We start from the raw sequence: 15,724 nt of genomic DNA on the forward strand, positions 1-15,724 counted from the left end.
AGTCTTCAGAAAGTGTTTGCAAGCATCATGTGTGTTTTGCAGAGGCAGTGTTGGTGCACAGAGCTATACAGTGCTGAGCTCTATACTACAACTGTCCTAAGGCAGAATACGGTGAGAACCACTCAAGCAAGCACAGAAAAGTGACCGTCCATCATTACTGTAAGACATTAGACATTACGGAAAATTCCTACAACCTTAAAATTATCCTTATGTGCTGTCGTGAAAACAATCAGTCACTCTGATGAAAATGTCTGTTAGCCTGTTCCATGAAGGAAAGATCTAGAAATACCTCTGCTGCAGAGGATAAGTTCATCAGAGATTCCAGCTTCAGAAACTGTAAATTGACAGCACCGCAGATAACTGCCCTCAAAACTAACGTACAGACATCAAGTACAAAACATATCTCAACATCAAGTGTCTAGAGAAGACTACAAGGAGTGTCCTTCATGGTCAAATTGCTGCAATGAAGCCATTACTGAGGACCACAAACAAGAGGAGGCTTGTATAGACCGAGGACTGGACATCAGATCAGTGGAATCTGTTCTGTGCTCTGATGAGTCAACGTTTGAGATTTTTTGCATCAACCGTTATGTCTTTGTAAAACGCAGAAAAGATGATCGGATGGTTTCTACTTGTCCTGTGCTGGGAACTCCTTCACGACTGATGGCGCCTTTCCAGGTGACGACCTGATGAAGCTGTGGAGAGAGCCCAAAGATGACATAAAGCCGCCATCAAAGTACTAGGAGGTGTACTCTGAAGATTAACACTTAGTCTGGCTTGTCGCATATGTTTCTTTACTCCTTGTTCTCATATCTGTTCCTTCCTTCCTGATTTGCCGCTTTCAGTCTGAATCTACAATGTGCACATTCCAATAAGAACAAGGAAAAGCATCATAGGAACGGGGGTGTCCAAACTTTTAACTAGTGCTGCACATGCAGATACATGCAGACTATAGACCCTCTAAATAAACACAGAAATTCTCATTTATCCCAGAAAAAAATGAGAAAAGAAAACATAAGAATCTCCATTACAGGTTATAGAAGGATTATGTATATGAGCGGTACATTGTTCATACACTGTCTTCTTCTACACAGATATGTCTACGACTACCTTGGCGAGAATCATGATAATATAAAGAAAGAACTGGTGGCCACTATTGCCACATTCATAGTCACTACTCTGTGGCTTGGCCCATGTGAAATCGTCTATATCTGGTCTGTCTGCAACTGCTTTGGTCTGAATTTTGAGCTTTGGGTACAGAAGTTTTTCGAGCTGCAACCATTTGCCAGCATAGAGGTAATTTATTACTATGATACTGCCATATAATTACACTGAAACAATACTGCCCCTATGTACAAGAATATAACTGCTATAATACTCCCCCCTATGTACAAGAATATTACTCCTATAATACTGCCCCTATGTTCAAGAATATACTGTAACTACTATAATACTGCCCTTATGTACAGGAATATAACTACTATAATACTGCTCCTATGTACAAGAATATAACTACTATAATACTGCTCCTATGTATAAGAATATAACTACTATAATACTGCCCCTATGTACAAGAATATAACTACTATAATACTGCCCCTATATACAAGACTATAACTACTATAATACTGCTCCTATGTACAAGAATATAACTACTATAATACTGCCCCTGTGTACAAGAATATAACTACTATAATACTGCCCCTGTGTACAAGAATATAAATACTACAGTATAATACTGCCCCTATGTACAAGAATATAACTGCTATAATACTCCCCCTATGTACAAGAATATTACTCCTATAATACTGCCCCTATGTACAAGAATTTAACTACTATAATACTGCTCCTATGTACAAGAATATAACTACTATAATACTGCCCCTGTGTACAAGAATATAACTACTATAATACTGCCCCTATGTACAAGAATATAACTAATATAATATTGCCCCTATGAACAAGAATATAACTACTATAATACTGCCCCTATGTACAAGAATATAACTACTATAATACTACCCCTGTGTACAAGAATATAACTACTATAATACTGCCCCTATATACAGGAATATAACTACAATACTTCTCCCATGTACAAGAATATAACTACTATAATACTGATCCTATGTACAAGAATATAACTACTATAATACTTCTATGTACAAGAATATAACTACTATATTACTACCCCTGTGTACAAGAATATAACTACTATAATACTGCCCCTATATACAGGAATATAACTACAATACTTCTCCCATGTACAAGAATATAACTACTATAATACTGCCCCTATGAACAAGAATATAACTACTATAATACTGCCCCTATATACAGGAATATAACTACTATACTTCTCCTATGTACATGAATATAACTACTATAATACTGCTCCTATGTACAAGAATATAACTACTATAATACTGCTCCCTATGTACAAGAATATAACTACTATAATACTGCCCCTATATACAGGAATATAACTACTATACTTCTCCTATGTACAAGAATATAACTACTATAATACTGCTTCTATGTACAAGAATATAACTACTATAATACTGCCCCTACGTACAAGAATATAACTACTATAATACTGCCCTTATGTACAAGAATATAACTACTATCATACTGCTCCTATGTACAAGAATATAACTACTATAATACTGCACCTATGTACAAGAATATAACTACTATAATACTGCTCCTATGTACAAGAATATAACTACTATAATACTGCCCCCTATGTACAAGAATATTACTACTATAATACTGCCCCTATGTACAAGAATATAACTACTATAATACTGCTCCTATGTACAAGGATATAACTACTATAATACTGCTCCCTATGTACAAGAATATAACTACTATAATACTGCTCCTATGTACAAGGATATAACTGTTATAATCCTGCTTATTGACAGTTTCCATCTCTGTATTTGTCTTACATTACACAGTAATGTCACGCCCTACAGATGGGTCTATCGGGTGGACCCTCTGGACCGCAAATACAGCGGTTGCTGATACCAGGAAGGGAGAGCCAGACCAAGAAAGCAGGTTAAAAGCTTTATTGTAAAGTAATACAAATACTAGGGGAGACTCCCCAAAGGAGGGCCACAGGACCACAACACCAGGGTGCCTCTAAGGAGTCCAAGGCTTGGAGTGACCCCTATACAGGGATTTCCCCTTGACCACCAATAGAGGGTCCGATGAAGCAGACACCTGTGTTAAACCGACCTAGGAGGCTGGGATGAACTGAAAAGACAGGGCAGAACGTGGAACTAGGAAGCAGGCTGAAGACTGCAGGGAACCGTCCAGGATCCAGGACACAGGATGCCGAGAAGGCCAGACACGATCCTAGGGGAAAAAGGAACACAGAGTAAGGCAGGCAAACTGGATTGGTAAGCATAGCAGGACAAGACCTGGAGCAGCAACTTCAGGATAATAGAAGTTGCCCAGGCGGAGTCCAGGAGTGACTGAGATCCTTTTATCCCTCCAGCCTGCAGGTGATAGGCCGGGAGGAGGGGCAGTGAGTAGGAACGGGCTGGCCGTTTAAGAAGCCAGAGAGCTGGCCTGCCCGCCCCCTATGCACTCCCTAGGAGAGGGAGAGGAACGAGGAAGTGCAGCAGACATGGGAGCAAGGACCCGGGCAGCATGTCTGCAGGGATGGGCCCCGGAGCGCCGGCGGATGACCGGAGCGTGACCCTGCTGGCTCAGGACAGAACCGGAGGAGGTAAGAACAGGCGGGGAAGAGAAAGTAGGTGCCCCGGACCACGAGGTGGTGACAGTACCCCCCCCTCCAGGCCCCCCCGGGCGGCGACTGGCAAGGAACCGACGTAGGAGACGAGGAGCATGGATGTTGCCCTCCGGTTCCCAGGACCTCTCCTCAGGACCAAACCCCTTCCAGTCGACTAGGTACCATGTGGCACGCCCTCTCTTCTTCACGTCCAGAATGGCACTGACCTCATACTCGTCATTGGCCGATATAGGAGGAGGACGCTCTCCCGGATCCTGGGAGAAGCGGTTGAGGATCACAGGCTTGAGGAGGGAACGGTGGAAAGAATTATGTATTCGCAGAGAAGGAGGCAGTCGTAGCTGATAGCACACATCGTTGAGTCTCTGGGACACCTCGAACGGTCCGATGTACCGAGGTCCGAGCTTGAAGGAGGGCACCTTAAGGCGGACGTACTTGGCTGATAACCATACCTTGTCACCCGGTTGAAACATCTGGGCATCAAGTCTTCTTTTGTCGGCATGGTTCTTCATACGCTGGGATGCTTTCTCAAGAGCTACACGAGTCTTGTTCCAGATGTCGGCGAAGTCACGAGCCACGGCCTCTGCTGCAGGATTGGTAGTAGCGATGTCCAAGGGGGTCGGGATCCTCGGGTGCTGCCCATATACAATAAAGAATGGAGTGTTACGTGAAGACTCACCAACATGATTATTGTACGAGAACTCCGCCCAAGGCAGTAGGGACGTCCAGTTGTCGTGGTGTGCGTTGACAAAGTGCCGTAGATAACCTGCCAACACCTGGTTTACCCGTTCCACCTGTCCGTTAGTCTGTGGATGATAAGCCGAAGAGAAGTCCAAGGTAATATCGAGTTTCCTGCAGAGAGACCGCCAGAATCGGGACACGAATTGAACTCCCCTATCGGAAACAATGTTGGAGGGTAACCCATGCAACCGGAGGATATGTAGAACAAACAGCTCGGCCAGCTTGGGTGCCGAAGGAAGACCAGGCAGAGAAACGAAGTGACCCATCTTGGAAAATCTGTCCACCACGACCCAGATGACAGTATTCCCGGAGGATGCAGGAAGATCCGTGATGAAGTCCATCGCAATGTGTTGCCATGGTTTTGATGGTACAGGCAAGGGCAAGAGTTGACCGGCGGGAAGCCGTTTGGGGGTCTTGTTGCAGGCACAGGAAGAACAGGCAGAGACGTAGTCTGTCACCTCTTGACGCATCCCAGGCCACCAGTAGTACCGGCCGATCAACTGTAGGGTCTTAGTCAGACCCGCGTGCCCAGCTAGTAAGGAGGAATGTCCCCAGCGGAGGATGCGTTCTCGATTAGGTTCAGGCACCAGCGTCTTCCCTGGGGGTACCTGCGACAGTCGGAGCGGTGCAACCATGATCACCTTGGATGGATCGATGATGGGACGAGGTTCCTCCTCATGATCGTCGGTAAGAAAAGAGCGGGAGAGGGCGTCAGCCTTGACATTCTTATCTGCGGGACGAAAATGAAGACGGTAATCAAACCGAGCAAAGAATAAAGACCAACGGGCCTGGCGAGGATTGAGCCTCTGGGCAGAGTGGAGATAGGCCAAGTTCTTGTGGTCAGTGTAGATCACCACCGGGTGCACTGCTCCCTCTAGGAGGTAACGCCACTCCTCCAAGGCCATTTTGATGGCAAGCAACTCACGGTCACCAATGGAGTAATTCCGCTCACAGGAGGAAAAGGCCTTCGAAAAGAAGCCGCAAGAGACCTTACATCCGGAGGCGGCTCTCTGCGTGAGGACGGCCCCGGCACCTGTGGAGGATGCGTCCACCTCCAGAAAGAACTGCTTCTCAGAGACGGGCCTGTGCAGGGCTGGTGCGGAGGAGAAGGCCCGTTTGAGTGCCTGGAAGGAGCACTCAGCCTCTGGAGCCCATCCATTAGCAGGTGTTCCCTTGGGTGTGAGTGCAGTGAGGGGCTTGACCAGATCCGAGAAGTGCGGGATAAACTGCCGGTAGTAGTTGGCGAATCCCAAGAAGCGCTGGATGGCTTTGATCCCGACTGGCCGAGGCCAGTTCATGATGGCCGACACTTTATCAGGATCCATCTCCAGCCCAGAGTCAGAGACGATGTATCCAAGGAACGGCAGAGAAGACCGCTCGAAGAGGCATTTCTCATACTTGGCGTACAAGCGGTTCTCCCGTAATCGAAGGAGAACTCGTCGGACGTCTCTTCTGTGTGTGGGTAGGTCTGGGGAGAAAACCAAGATGTCATCTAGGTATACCACAACACATACATACAGCAAGTCACGGAAGACGTCGTTCACGAACTCCTGGAAAACGGCTGGTGCATTGCACAGTCCGAAGGGCATCACCCGGTATTCGAAGTGACCATCACGGGTGTTGAAGGCGGTTTTCCACTCGTCACCGGCCCGGATGCGGACAAGGTTGTAAGCCCCTCGCAGGTCCAGCTTGGTGAACAACCGGGCTCCCCGGAGCCGATCGAAGAGTTCTGCAATAAGAGGCAGAGGGTACTTATTCTTTACCGTGATGGCGTTTAATCCACGGTAGTCAATGCAAGGACGCAAAGACCCGTCCTTCTTTTTCACGTAGAAGAACCCGGCTCCGACAGGGGATGAGGACCTCTGGATGAATCCCCGGGCCAAGCTGTCTGTGACGTATTCTGACATCGCCTGAGTCTCAGCAGGGGACAGTGGGTAGATTCGTCCTGTAGGAAAAGAGGCACCTGGAACCAAATCGATGGGACAATCATAAGGCCTGTGCGGGGGCAAGACCTCTGCTTCTCGTTTATCGAAGACGTCTGCATATGCCCAGTAGGCCTCCGGAAGTCCAGGCAAGGACGTAGGTGAGGGAGGCAAACGGATAGGCCGGACGGACAGCAGGCAATGGCTATGGCAGGCCGAACCCCAACGCTGGATCTCCCCACTTCGCCAGTCTATGACTGGCTCATGCATACGCAGCCATGGCAGACCGAGCAAGAAAGGTGGGGAGAGAGTGGGTAGCACGAGAAAGGCAATCCTCTCTGTATGGAGAGCTCCGATCTGAATCTCCACCTCACTGGTAATGCCCTCAACGGAGTCTTGTAGGGGTCTCCCATCAACGGAGGTGATGGTGCGGGGATGCTGCAGGGGGTGTATAGGGATGCCGAGGCGGAGAGCCATGTCTCGCTGAATAAAGTTACCTGCAGATCCCGAGTCCAAATACGCCAACTCTGAGAACCGCCTGTCACCAATTTTCACCTGTATGGAAACAGTTAATGGTAGAGAGGTATCACTCTCACCTAGGATGGCCTCTCTTACCTGTCCTAGGTGGAGGAGTTTTCCGGTCTTCTGGGACATTGCCGGCGGAAGTGGTTGGAGCCACCACAATAGAGACACAACCTCCGGGCGACTCTCTCCTCACGCTCCCGGGGACTCAGCCGGAGACGATCCACCTCCATGGGTTCGGGTGCTTCGGCAGACGAGGCGTTACCTGGTAACAGGGGCCTCTGAAAAGAGGGTGCCAATCGAGGTGGTCTTCTCTCCTGGGCTCTCTCCTTGGTGCGTTCTTGTAGGCGGCGGTCCATCCGGACGGCAAGGGAGATGTATTCGTCCAGGGTATCGGGGAGGTCTCGTACGGCAAGCTCGTCCTTCAGGCGACTGGATAACCCTCTCCGGAAGACACCGATCAGGGGCTCGTCAGACCAGCGAAGCTCCGAAGCCAAAGTGCGAAACTGTATGGCGTATTGGCCAACCGAGAGAGTACCTTGCTGTAAGCTGAACAACTCCTCCGTGGCCGAAGCCACTCGACCTGGCTCATCAAAGATCTTCCGGAAGGTGTCCAAGAAGGACCGCAGATCAGATACAATGGGGTCCTCTCTCTCCAGTAGTGGGTTGAACCAGGCCAAGGCCTCGCCCTCCAGGTGTGATGCCAGAAAGGCCACTTTCGCCACATCTATTGATGAGGGAGAAGCCTGAAATGCAGCTGACATTGGTTGATGAAACCCCTGCACATTTTTGGATCCGCAGAGTACCTGGTGGGTTTGCAGAGACGAGGGGAAGAGAAGACGCCTCCTACGGCAACGGGATCCAACACGGGTGCAGCAACCGGGGCAGGAGGAGACCGCTGCAGATTCGAGAGCCGCTCGTCCACAGACGTCATGTACTCCAGCATCTGGGTCTGTATCCGTCCTTGTTGATCCAGCTCTTGATGTAGATCTGCAAGATGAGAGGAGTAAGATGCATCCACCCCCTGAGGGGAACCTAGACAGGCCTCAAGGGTCCGCATGAACACAACAACCTGTTCCTGGCTCTGGCGGAGACTAGCAAGCTCCCTCTGAGCATCGAACCTGGCATCAGCGGGGTCCATGGCCTGGGCAAAATCTGTCACGCCCTACAGATGGGTCTATCGGGTGGACCCTCTGGACCGCAAATACAGCGGTTGCTGATACCAGGAAGGGAGAGCCAGACCAAGAAAGCAGGTTAAAAGCTTTATTGTAAAGTAATACAAATACTAGGGGAGACTCCCCAAAGGAGGGCCACATGACCACAACACCAGGGTGCCTCTAAGGAGTCCAAGGCTTGGAGTGACCCCTATACAGGGATTTCCCCTTGACCACCAATAGAGGGTCCGATGAAGCAGACACCTGTGTTAAACCGACCTAGGAGGCTGGGATGAACTGAAAAGACAGGGCAGAACGTGGAACTAGGAAGCAGGCTGAAGACTGCAGGGAACCGTCCAGGATCCAGGACACAGGATGCCGAGAAGGCCAGACACGATCCTAGGGGAAAAAGGAACACAGAGTAAGGCAGGCAAACTGGATTGGTAAGCATAGCAGGACAAGACCTGGAGCAGCAACTTCAGGATAATAGAAGTTGCCCAGGCGGAGTCCAGGAGTGACTGAGATCCTTTTATCCCTCCAGCCTGCAGGTGATAGGCCGGGAGGAGGGGCAGTGAGTAGGAACGGGCTGGCCGTTTAAGAAGCCAGAGAGCTGGCCTGCCCGCCCCCTATGCACTCCCTAGGAGAGGGAGAGGAACGAGGAAGTGCAGCAGACATGGGAGCAAGGACCCGGGCAGCATGTCTGCAGGGATGGGCCCCGGAGCGCCGGCGGATGACCGGAGCGTGACCCTGCTGGCTCAGGACAGAACCGGAGGAGGTAAGAACAGGCGGGGAAGAGAAAGTAGGTGCCCCGGACCGCGAGGTGGTGACAAGTAATATCAGCAGTTGATGTGAGACACTTTGGAGATCTAGAACTTTGTTACTGACGGTAATTTCCGGTGACTTATATTATGTCCTTTTTCCTATTAGGCGAAGCTGCCGGAGTCGATGTCTCGGAGAATCCGAGGCTTTTTTGGGGCGGCCAACTTCTGGGCTATTATATTGTACAACATCTTAGCCCTGAACAGTCTGGATTTCGCTCTGCTGGTTGCCAAGAGGATTCTGATCACAGGTGAGTGACGGGTGAATATATGATACCGGCTGTATATATGGCAGTTGGTCACTGTAAGTCCGGCCCTTGCCAGGAGGAAATATCATCTGTGTTATATTTAGAACTAGCTGTACTACCCGGCTTCGCCGGGGTTAATGACTGCTGTTAGCAAAATAGAATGTGATAACAAAAATTTATTCTGCACACAAAAACCACAAAACAAATAGATAGAAATGTAATTATTAAAAGGCAAAAACTAAGCTAATAGAAGCATTTCACAACATATATTAGCTTTGTTATACTGAGAATGTCTTTGTTGCCTATATTAACCAATCAGAGCTCAGATTAATTAACTGTAGCAAAATAGAAGCTGAGCTGTGATTGGTTGCTATTGGCAGCCTGATAAATCCCCAGCCAACAGGAAGCCCTCCCCCTGGCAGTATATATTAGCTCACACATACACATAATAGACAGGTCATGTGACTGACAGCTGCCGGATTCCTATATGGTACATTTGTTGCTGTTGTAGTTTGTCTGCTTATTAATCAGATTTTTATTTTTGAAGGACAATACCAGACTTGTGTGTGTTTTAGGGCGAGTTTCATGTGTCAAGTTGTGTGTGTTGAGTTGCGTGTGGCGACATGCATGTAGCGACTTTTGTGAGATGAGTTTTGTGTGGCGACATGCGTGTAGCAACATTTTGTGTGTCGAGTTGCATGTGACAGGTTAGTGTAGCAAGTTGTGTGCAGCAAGATTTGTGCATGGCGAGTTTTGCGCGTGGCGAGTTTTATGTGTGGTGCGTTTTGAGTATGTGCAAGTTTTGTGTGAGGCAACTTTTGCATGTGTTGCAACTTTTGTGCATGTGGCAATTTTTCTGCGTGTGGCAATTTTTCTGCGTGTGCAAGTTTTGCGTGTGGCGAGTTTTCCATGAGGTGAGTTTTGCACGTGTGGCGAGTTTTGCATGTGGAGAGTTTTGCGCGTGGCGAGTTTTGAGCGGCGACTTTTGTGTTTCTACTTTTATGTGGCGAGGTTGGTGTATGTGTGGGGAAATGTGCGCTGAGGGTGGTATATGTGTTCGAGCACGTGGTAGTGTGTGGCGCATTTTGTGTGTGTTCATATCCCCGTGGTGGTGTGGTGATTATCCCATGTTGGGGCCCCACCTTAGCAACTGTACAGTATATACTCTTTGGCGCCATCGCTCTCACTCTTTAAGTCCCCCTTGTTCACATCTGGCAGCTGTTAATTTGCCTCCAACACTTTTCCTTTCACTTTTTCCCCATTATGTAGATAGGGGCAAAATTGTTTGGTGAATTGGAAAGCGCGGGGTTAAAATTTCACCTCACAACATAGCTTATGACGCTCTCGGGGTCCAGACGTGTGACTGTGCAAAATTTTGTGGCTGTAGCTGCGACGGTTCAGATGCCAATCCCGGACATACATACATACATACACACATTCAGCTTTATATATTAGATTATATGAATTAAGAACAACTAAGACATGGAGTGCTCAAATTTTTTTTACGTAGAAGCAGAATAAGGCCCCCCCCCCCCCCCCAGCTATGGTGTCCAGACGCCTTTTATTAGACAACCCCGTTATCTTGCACAATGCTTTTAGTAATTTTACTATTTGGACACTAGATGGCATCAAAATTCAAGACAGTTCTCCAGGATTTGGGGGGGGGGGGGGGGGGGGCAGGCTGCACCTCTGCGCCCCTATAGCTGCACCTCTGCGCCCCTCTATAGCTGCACCTCTGCGCCCCTCTATAGCTGCACCTCTGCGCCCCTCTATAGCTGCACCTCTGTCCCCCTATAGCTGCACCTCTGCGCCCCTCTATAGCTGCACCTCTGCGCCCCTCTATAGCTGCACCTCTGAGCCCCTCTATAGCTGCACCTCTGTCCCCCTATAGCTGCACCTCTGCTCCCCTCTATAGCTGCACCTCTGCGCCCCTCTATAGCTGCACCTCTGCACCCCTTACAGCTGCACCTCTGCGCCTCCTATAGCTGCACCTCTGCGCCCCCTATAGCTGCACCTCTGCGCCACCTATAGCTGCACCTCTGCGCCCCTTAGAGCTGCACCTCTGCGCCCCTTAGAGCTGCACCTCTGCGCCCCTTAGAGCTGCACCTCTGTGCCCCCTATAGTTGCACCTCTGCGCCCCTCTATAGCTAAACCTCTGTGCCCCCTATAGCTGCACCTCTGAGCCTCCTATAGCTGCAGCTTTGCGCCCCTATAGCTGCACCTCTCCGCCCCTTATAGCTGCACCTCTGTCCCCCTATAGCTGCACCTCTGCTCCCCTCTATAGCTGCACCTCTGCGCCCCTTATAGCTGCACCTCTGCACCCCTCTATAGCTGCACCTCTGCTCCCCTCTATAGCTGCACCTCTGCGCCCCCTATAGCTGCACCTCTGTTCCCATCTATAGCTGCACCTCTGCGCCCCTCTAGAGCTGCACCTCTGCGCCCCTATAGCTGCATCTCTGCGCCCCTCTATATCTGCATCTCTGTGCCCTCTAAAGCGGCGCCCCCTATAGCTGCACCTCTGCACCCTCTATAGCTGCACCTCTGCGCCCCTCTATAGCTGCACCTCTGCACCCCTCTATAGCTGCACCACTTTGCCCCCTATAGCTGCACCTCTGCACCCCATATAGCTGCACCTCTGTCCCCCTATAGCTGCACCTCTGCGCCCCTATAACTGCACCTCTATAGCTGCACCTCTGCGCCCCCTATAGCTGCACCTCTGTCCCCTTATAGCTGCACCTCTGTGCCCCTCTAGAGCTGCACCTCTGCGCCCCTATAGCTGCATCTCTGCGCCCCTATAGCTGCACCTCTGTCCCCCTATAGCTGCACCTCTGTGCCCCTCTATAGCTGCACCTCTGCGCCCCTCTATAGCTGCACCTCTGTCCCCCTATAGCTGCATCTCTGCGCCCCTCTATAGCTGCACCTCTGCGCCCCTCTATAGCTGCACCTCTGCACCCCTTACAGCTGCACCTCTGCGCCTCCTATAGCTGCACCTCTGCGCCCCCTATAGCTGCACCTCTGCGCCCCTTAGAGCTGCACCTCTGTGCCCCCTATAGCTGCCCCTCTATAGCTAAACCTCTGTGCCCCCTATAGCTGCACCTCTGAGCCTCCTATAGCTGCAGCTTTGCGCCCCCTATAGCTGCACCTCTTTGCCCCTTATAGCTGCACCTCTGTTCACCTATAGCTTAACCTCTGTCCCCCTATAGCTGCACCTCTGCGCCCCTCTATAGCTGCACCTCTGCGCCCCCTATAGCTACATCTCTGTGCCCCTATAGCTGCATCTCTGCGCCCCTATAGTTACACCTCTGCGCCCCCTATAGCTGCATCTGTCCCTATAGCTGCATCTCTGAGCCACTCTATAGCTGCACCTGTCCCCCTATAGCTGCATCTCTGCACCCCCCTATAGCTGCACCTCTGCTCCCCTCTATAGCTGCACCTCTGTCCCCCTATAGCTGCACCTCTGGTTCCCCTATAGCTGCACATCTGCTCCCCTCTATAGCTGCGCCTCTGTCCCCCTTTAGCTGCTCCTCTGCGCCCCTATAGCTGCACCTCTGTCCCCCTATAGCTGCACCTCTGTGCCCCTCTATAGCTGCTCCTCTGCGCCCCTATAGCTGCACCTCTGCTAATCTGATAGGTTCTTCTTCTTATATTATCATCCTGCCCTTATTGTGATGGAAATCATATCTCCACATCCCAACTTCCTCCTGAGCCAACCTGAAAAAGTAGAGCTGCAGTGTAAAGCATGGGCTGGGCAGGGACTGAATTGAATTCCAAACCTGGGATTGAAAAGTGCATTGGTCCATCCTGCCCCCTCCACTTCTACAGATCGGGGGTCACTATGGCTCTACGACAGTTGTTAATGGTATCTGTGTCCGGAGGATGTGGCGGCCCCCTGCATGACTGGCCCACCTCTCATTGGCCAGATGGGCAGTCCGGGTCTAGTGCAGAGCAATAATGAGGAGCAGAGGATCCTATGGGGACGAATGTGGACTCACTGGTCGTAGCTGTGCCATTATGTGACACAACTGCAGTGTAAAGCATGGGGGACGGTCAGAACGGCAACTCGAGGCTCTGGCAGAGGTTGGGCTGAATTTTGGGTTTCCTCAGATAATGTTTCTGTAGTCACTGGTCTTAGTTGTTTGCTAATGGATGAAAGCTGCAGTGTAAAGCATGGGGGATAGAGCATCAGCCTGGGATTGTTAAGAGACAGGCGTTGCTTTTTTTACTACCGTAGACTCCAAAAGACAGGGCCTACTTAGTGCTGGAGCGTGTAGTATGCCCTTCAGTGATTGAGGAGCCTGAAGACCCCCAGAGTAATGTTTGGGGGGCTGAGGTAGAACTGACGCCCTGCATCTCCTCCGCTTCCAGGCTTCCCGGTCAGCACGCTGTCCATCCTGTTTGTGACGTACTGCGGAGTTCAGCTCATCAAGGAGCGGGAGCGCGTCCTGGCCCTAGAGGAGGAGAGGAACGAGAAGCTGAAAGCCGCCTGACCCTACACCCAAAGACCCCCAGATCCCGACCCCCCGCAGATCAGCGCTGCAGGATGCCCCCTGCACAGGAGCCGCGAATCTCCACCCAGAACCAATAAATATTTTATATAAGGATGAATTCTGTTACTTTGTATCAACAGGTGAATCATTTAAAGGGCCAGCGTCCAGACTTCATCATCGCACACAACTGGGCAGCTGTGTACTTTGTATGTCAGCTTTTCATTCTGTGCAGGATCTCTGCTTGCTGTCATTGATTGAGAATATTGCATATCGGAGGAGAAAAATCCTTCCTGACCTAATACTTGTCACTGCTGAGGGTTTGCTACAGTTGTGTCCAGTGCAGCCAATCCTCTGTGTAAACTATCAGGATAATGTTGCTGATGCCTAGACAAGTGTAACAAATCCTCTGCTGTAATAAGTATTAAGTCTGTGCAGGTTTTTAGCCTCTAGATGGAAACAGGAATGTTCTCGTTCACTGACAGCAAGCAGATTTATGGAACAGAAATCTGAAGTATTTCAGACAAGTAACCTGGAATCCCCATGATTATTGGGTTTGCAGGATGTTTTTCCGGAGTATTGGACTCAGTCCCACAATCTGCCATACAGGTAGTGATGGAGCGTCGCCGGCAGAGGTTGTCAGCTGACAACGTCCAGGCTCAGAGATATCTCAGATCCCAGCTGTTTAACTGTTTGTGTGCTGCTGTCTTGAGTATCACAGCTTGTAAACGCTTGGTGTACATCACATAAGAAAACCTCGCATTACCCTCGCTACAATGTTATTCAGTTAGGCAGTGCTCATCTCTGAGTATTTCCTCACCTCGAATTGGAGTGAGGAAAAATTTGCAGCTTGCTGCGATCGGCCGCATGAAACGGCCGAGATTCACCAATGAAAGTCAATGGGTGCAAGAAAAAAAAAAATCGTACGGCCCACGGACCATGTGTGTGCACACCCATCTCATGGGAAACCCAATATTTCATCAGCCGAGTACTGTAAATTCACAGCGTGACCCGTTAGAATAGAAGAGATAGAATAAAAGAAAAAAATGGCTTTGGGTGCCCCATATTATTCCTAACCAGCTGAGGGAAAGGCGACAGCTGGGGGCCGATGATTATAGCCTGGAAAGGGGGTAATAAACATGGAACTTCCCATGCTATTAATGCCAGCTCACAGCTGTATACTTAGCCTTTTCTGGCTATTAAAATGGGGGAACTCCCCAAAAAAGATGAAGGATTTTTAAGAACCAGCATGATGTGACTGCAGCGCCCCAGAGTCCTGGTCGTTGCAGTAATGTCGTTCTTCCACCAGGGGGAGTGATGTTACATCTGAAGGCAATAAAGGAGATCTTCCTACCAGGTATCACAAACCATACACCACACTTCACACTCCAGTCCACCAGGGGGAGCCTTGCTCCTATCTACTAGGGCACTTTTCACAATTAGGTAAAACTGGTGGGCTGGATAGAAAGTTAGTCAGATGTTGACTGGGCCTCTCCCAGGCAGTTCCTGTCAGGCAGACAGGGGGAAAAGAGGAACATCAGAGCTGCAGACAGAGAGGTCCCTGACAGGGGTGGGATCCTGTCAGAGGCCTAGAGAGAGGGCCACGGAGCTGCGCCTGCCCCACGTGCGGCAGCATCCTAAGGAAGGACACGAAGAGAATTGTATTGTAGCGGGTGAGAAACGAAGTCGTAGCACAAGGAGAGGAATCCAGAAGGAGTTCTGCCCTGCTCAGGCTGCCTCCTTCTGAGGTGCAGAATCCGGTAGCCGGAACACCGAGGGAGCAATTGTCTCCAAGCCTTGCTTCAGAGACCGGCAGGACAGTCAATTCCACATTGGCTGCCCGACCATATACCCAGGAGGCACGGAGGCAACTTGTGGGGGCTGGGGCGTCTCTAGGGTCACTGTAAAAAGCCTCAGGCCACTAGTCATACGGGTTTGTCCTATCCACACCATCTGGGGGACAGAGAGGAAGACATAACATCTACAACAGTTGTGAGGACCTTACCAAGAAGCTCAGCAGGGAGGAACTACAACACACAAGTGCTAGTGGAAGGCTATTGATTTCCACCTGGGGG

General features: G+C 49.9%; 1 protein-coding gene across 1 annotated transcript in view; it reads left to right on the forward strand.

Moving 5' to 3' along the window:
• Positions 1-13,770, forward strand: part of LOC143783207 (protein-cysteine N-palmitoyltransferase HHAT-like protein) — a 55,332-nt gene extending 41,562 nt beyond the window's left edge. Inside the window, exons 9-11 of the mRNA XM_077271626.1 lie at positions 1,095-1,296; positions 9,027-9,168; positions 13,531-13,770. Of these exons, the coding sequence (XP_077127741.1) occupies positions 1,095-1,296; positions 9,027-9,168; positions 13,531-13,652 (466 nt within the window). The 3' untranslated portion in view covers positions 13,653-13,770. The remainder of the gene's footprint in view (positions 1-1,094; positions 1,297-9,026; positions 9,169-13,530) is intronic.
• The last annotated feature ends 1,954 nt before the right edge of the window (positions 13,771-15,724 follow it).

This window comes from Ranitomeya variabilis, chromosome 6 (genome assembly GCF_051348905.1).
Source record: "Ranitomeya variabilis isolate aRanVar5 chromosome 6, aRanVar5.hap1, whole genome shotgun sequence".
NCBI classification, from domain to species: Eukaryota; Metazoa; Chordata; class Amphibia; order Anura; family Dendrobatidae; genus Ranitomeya; species Ranitomeya variabilis.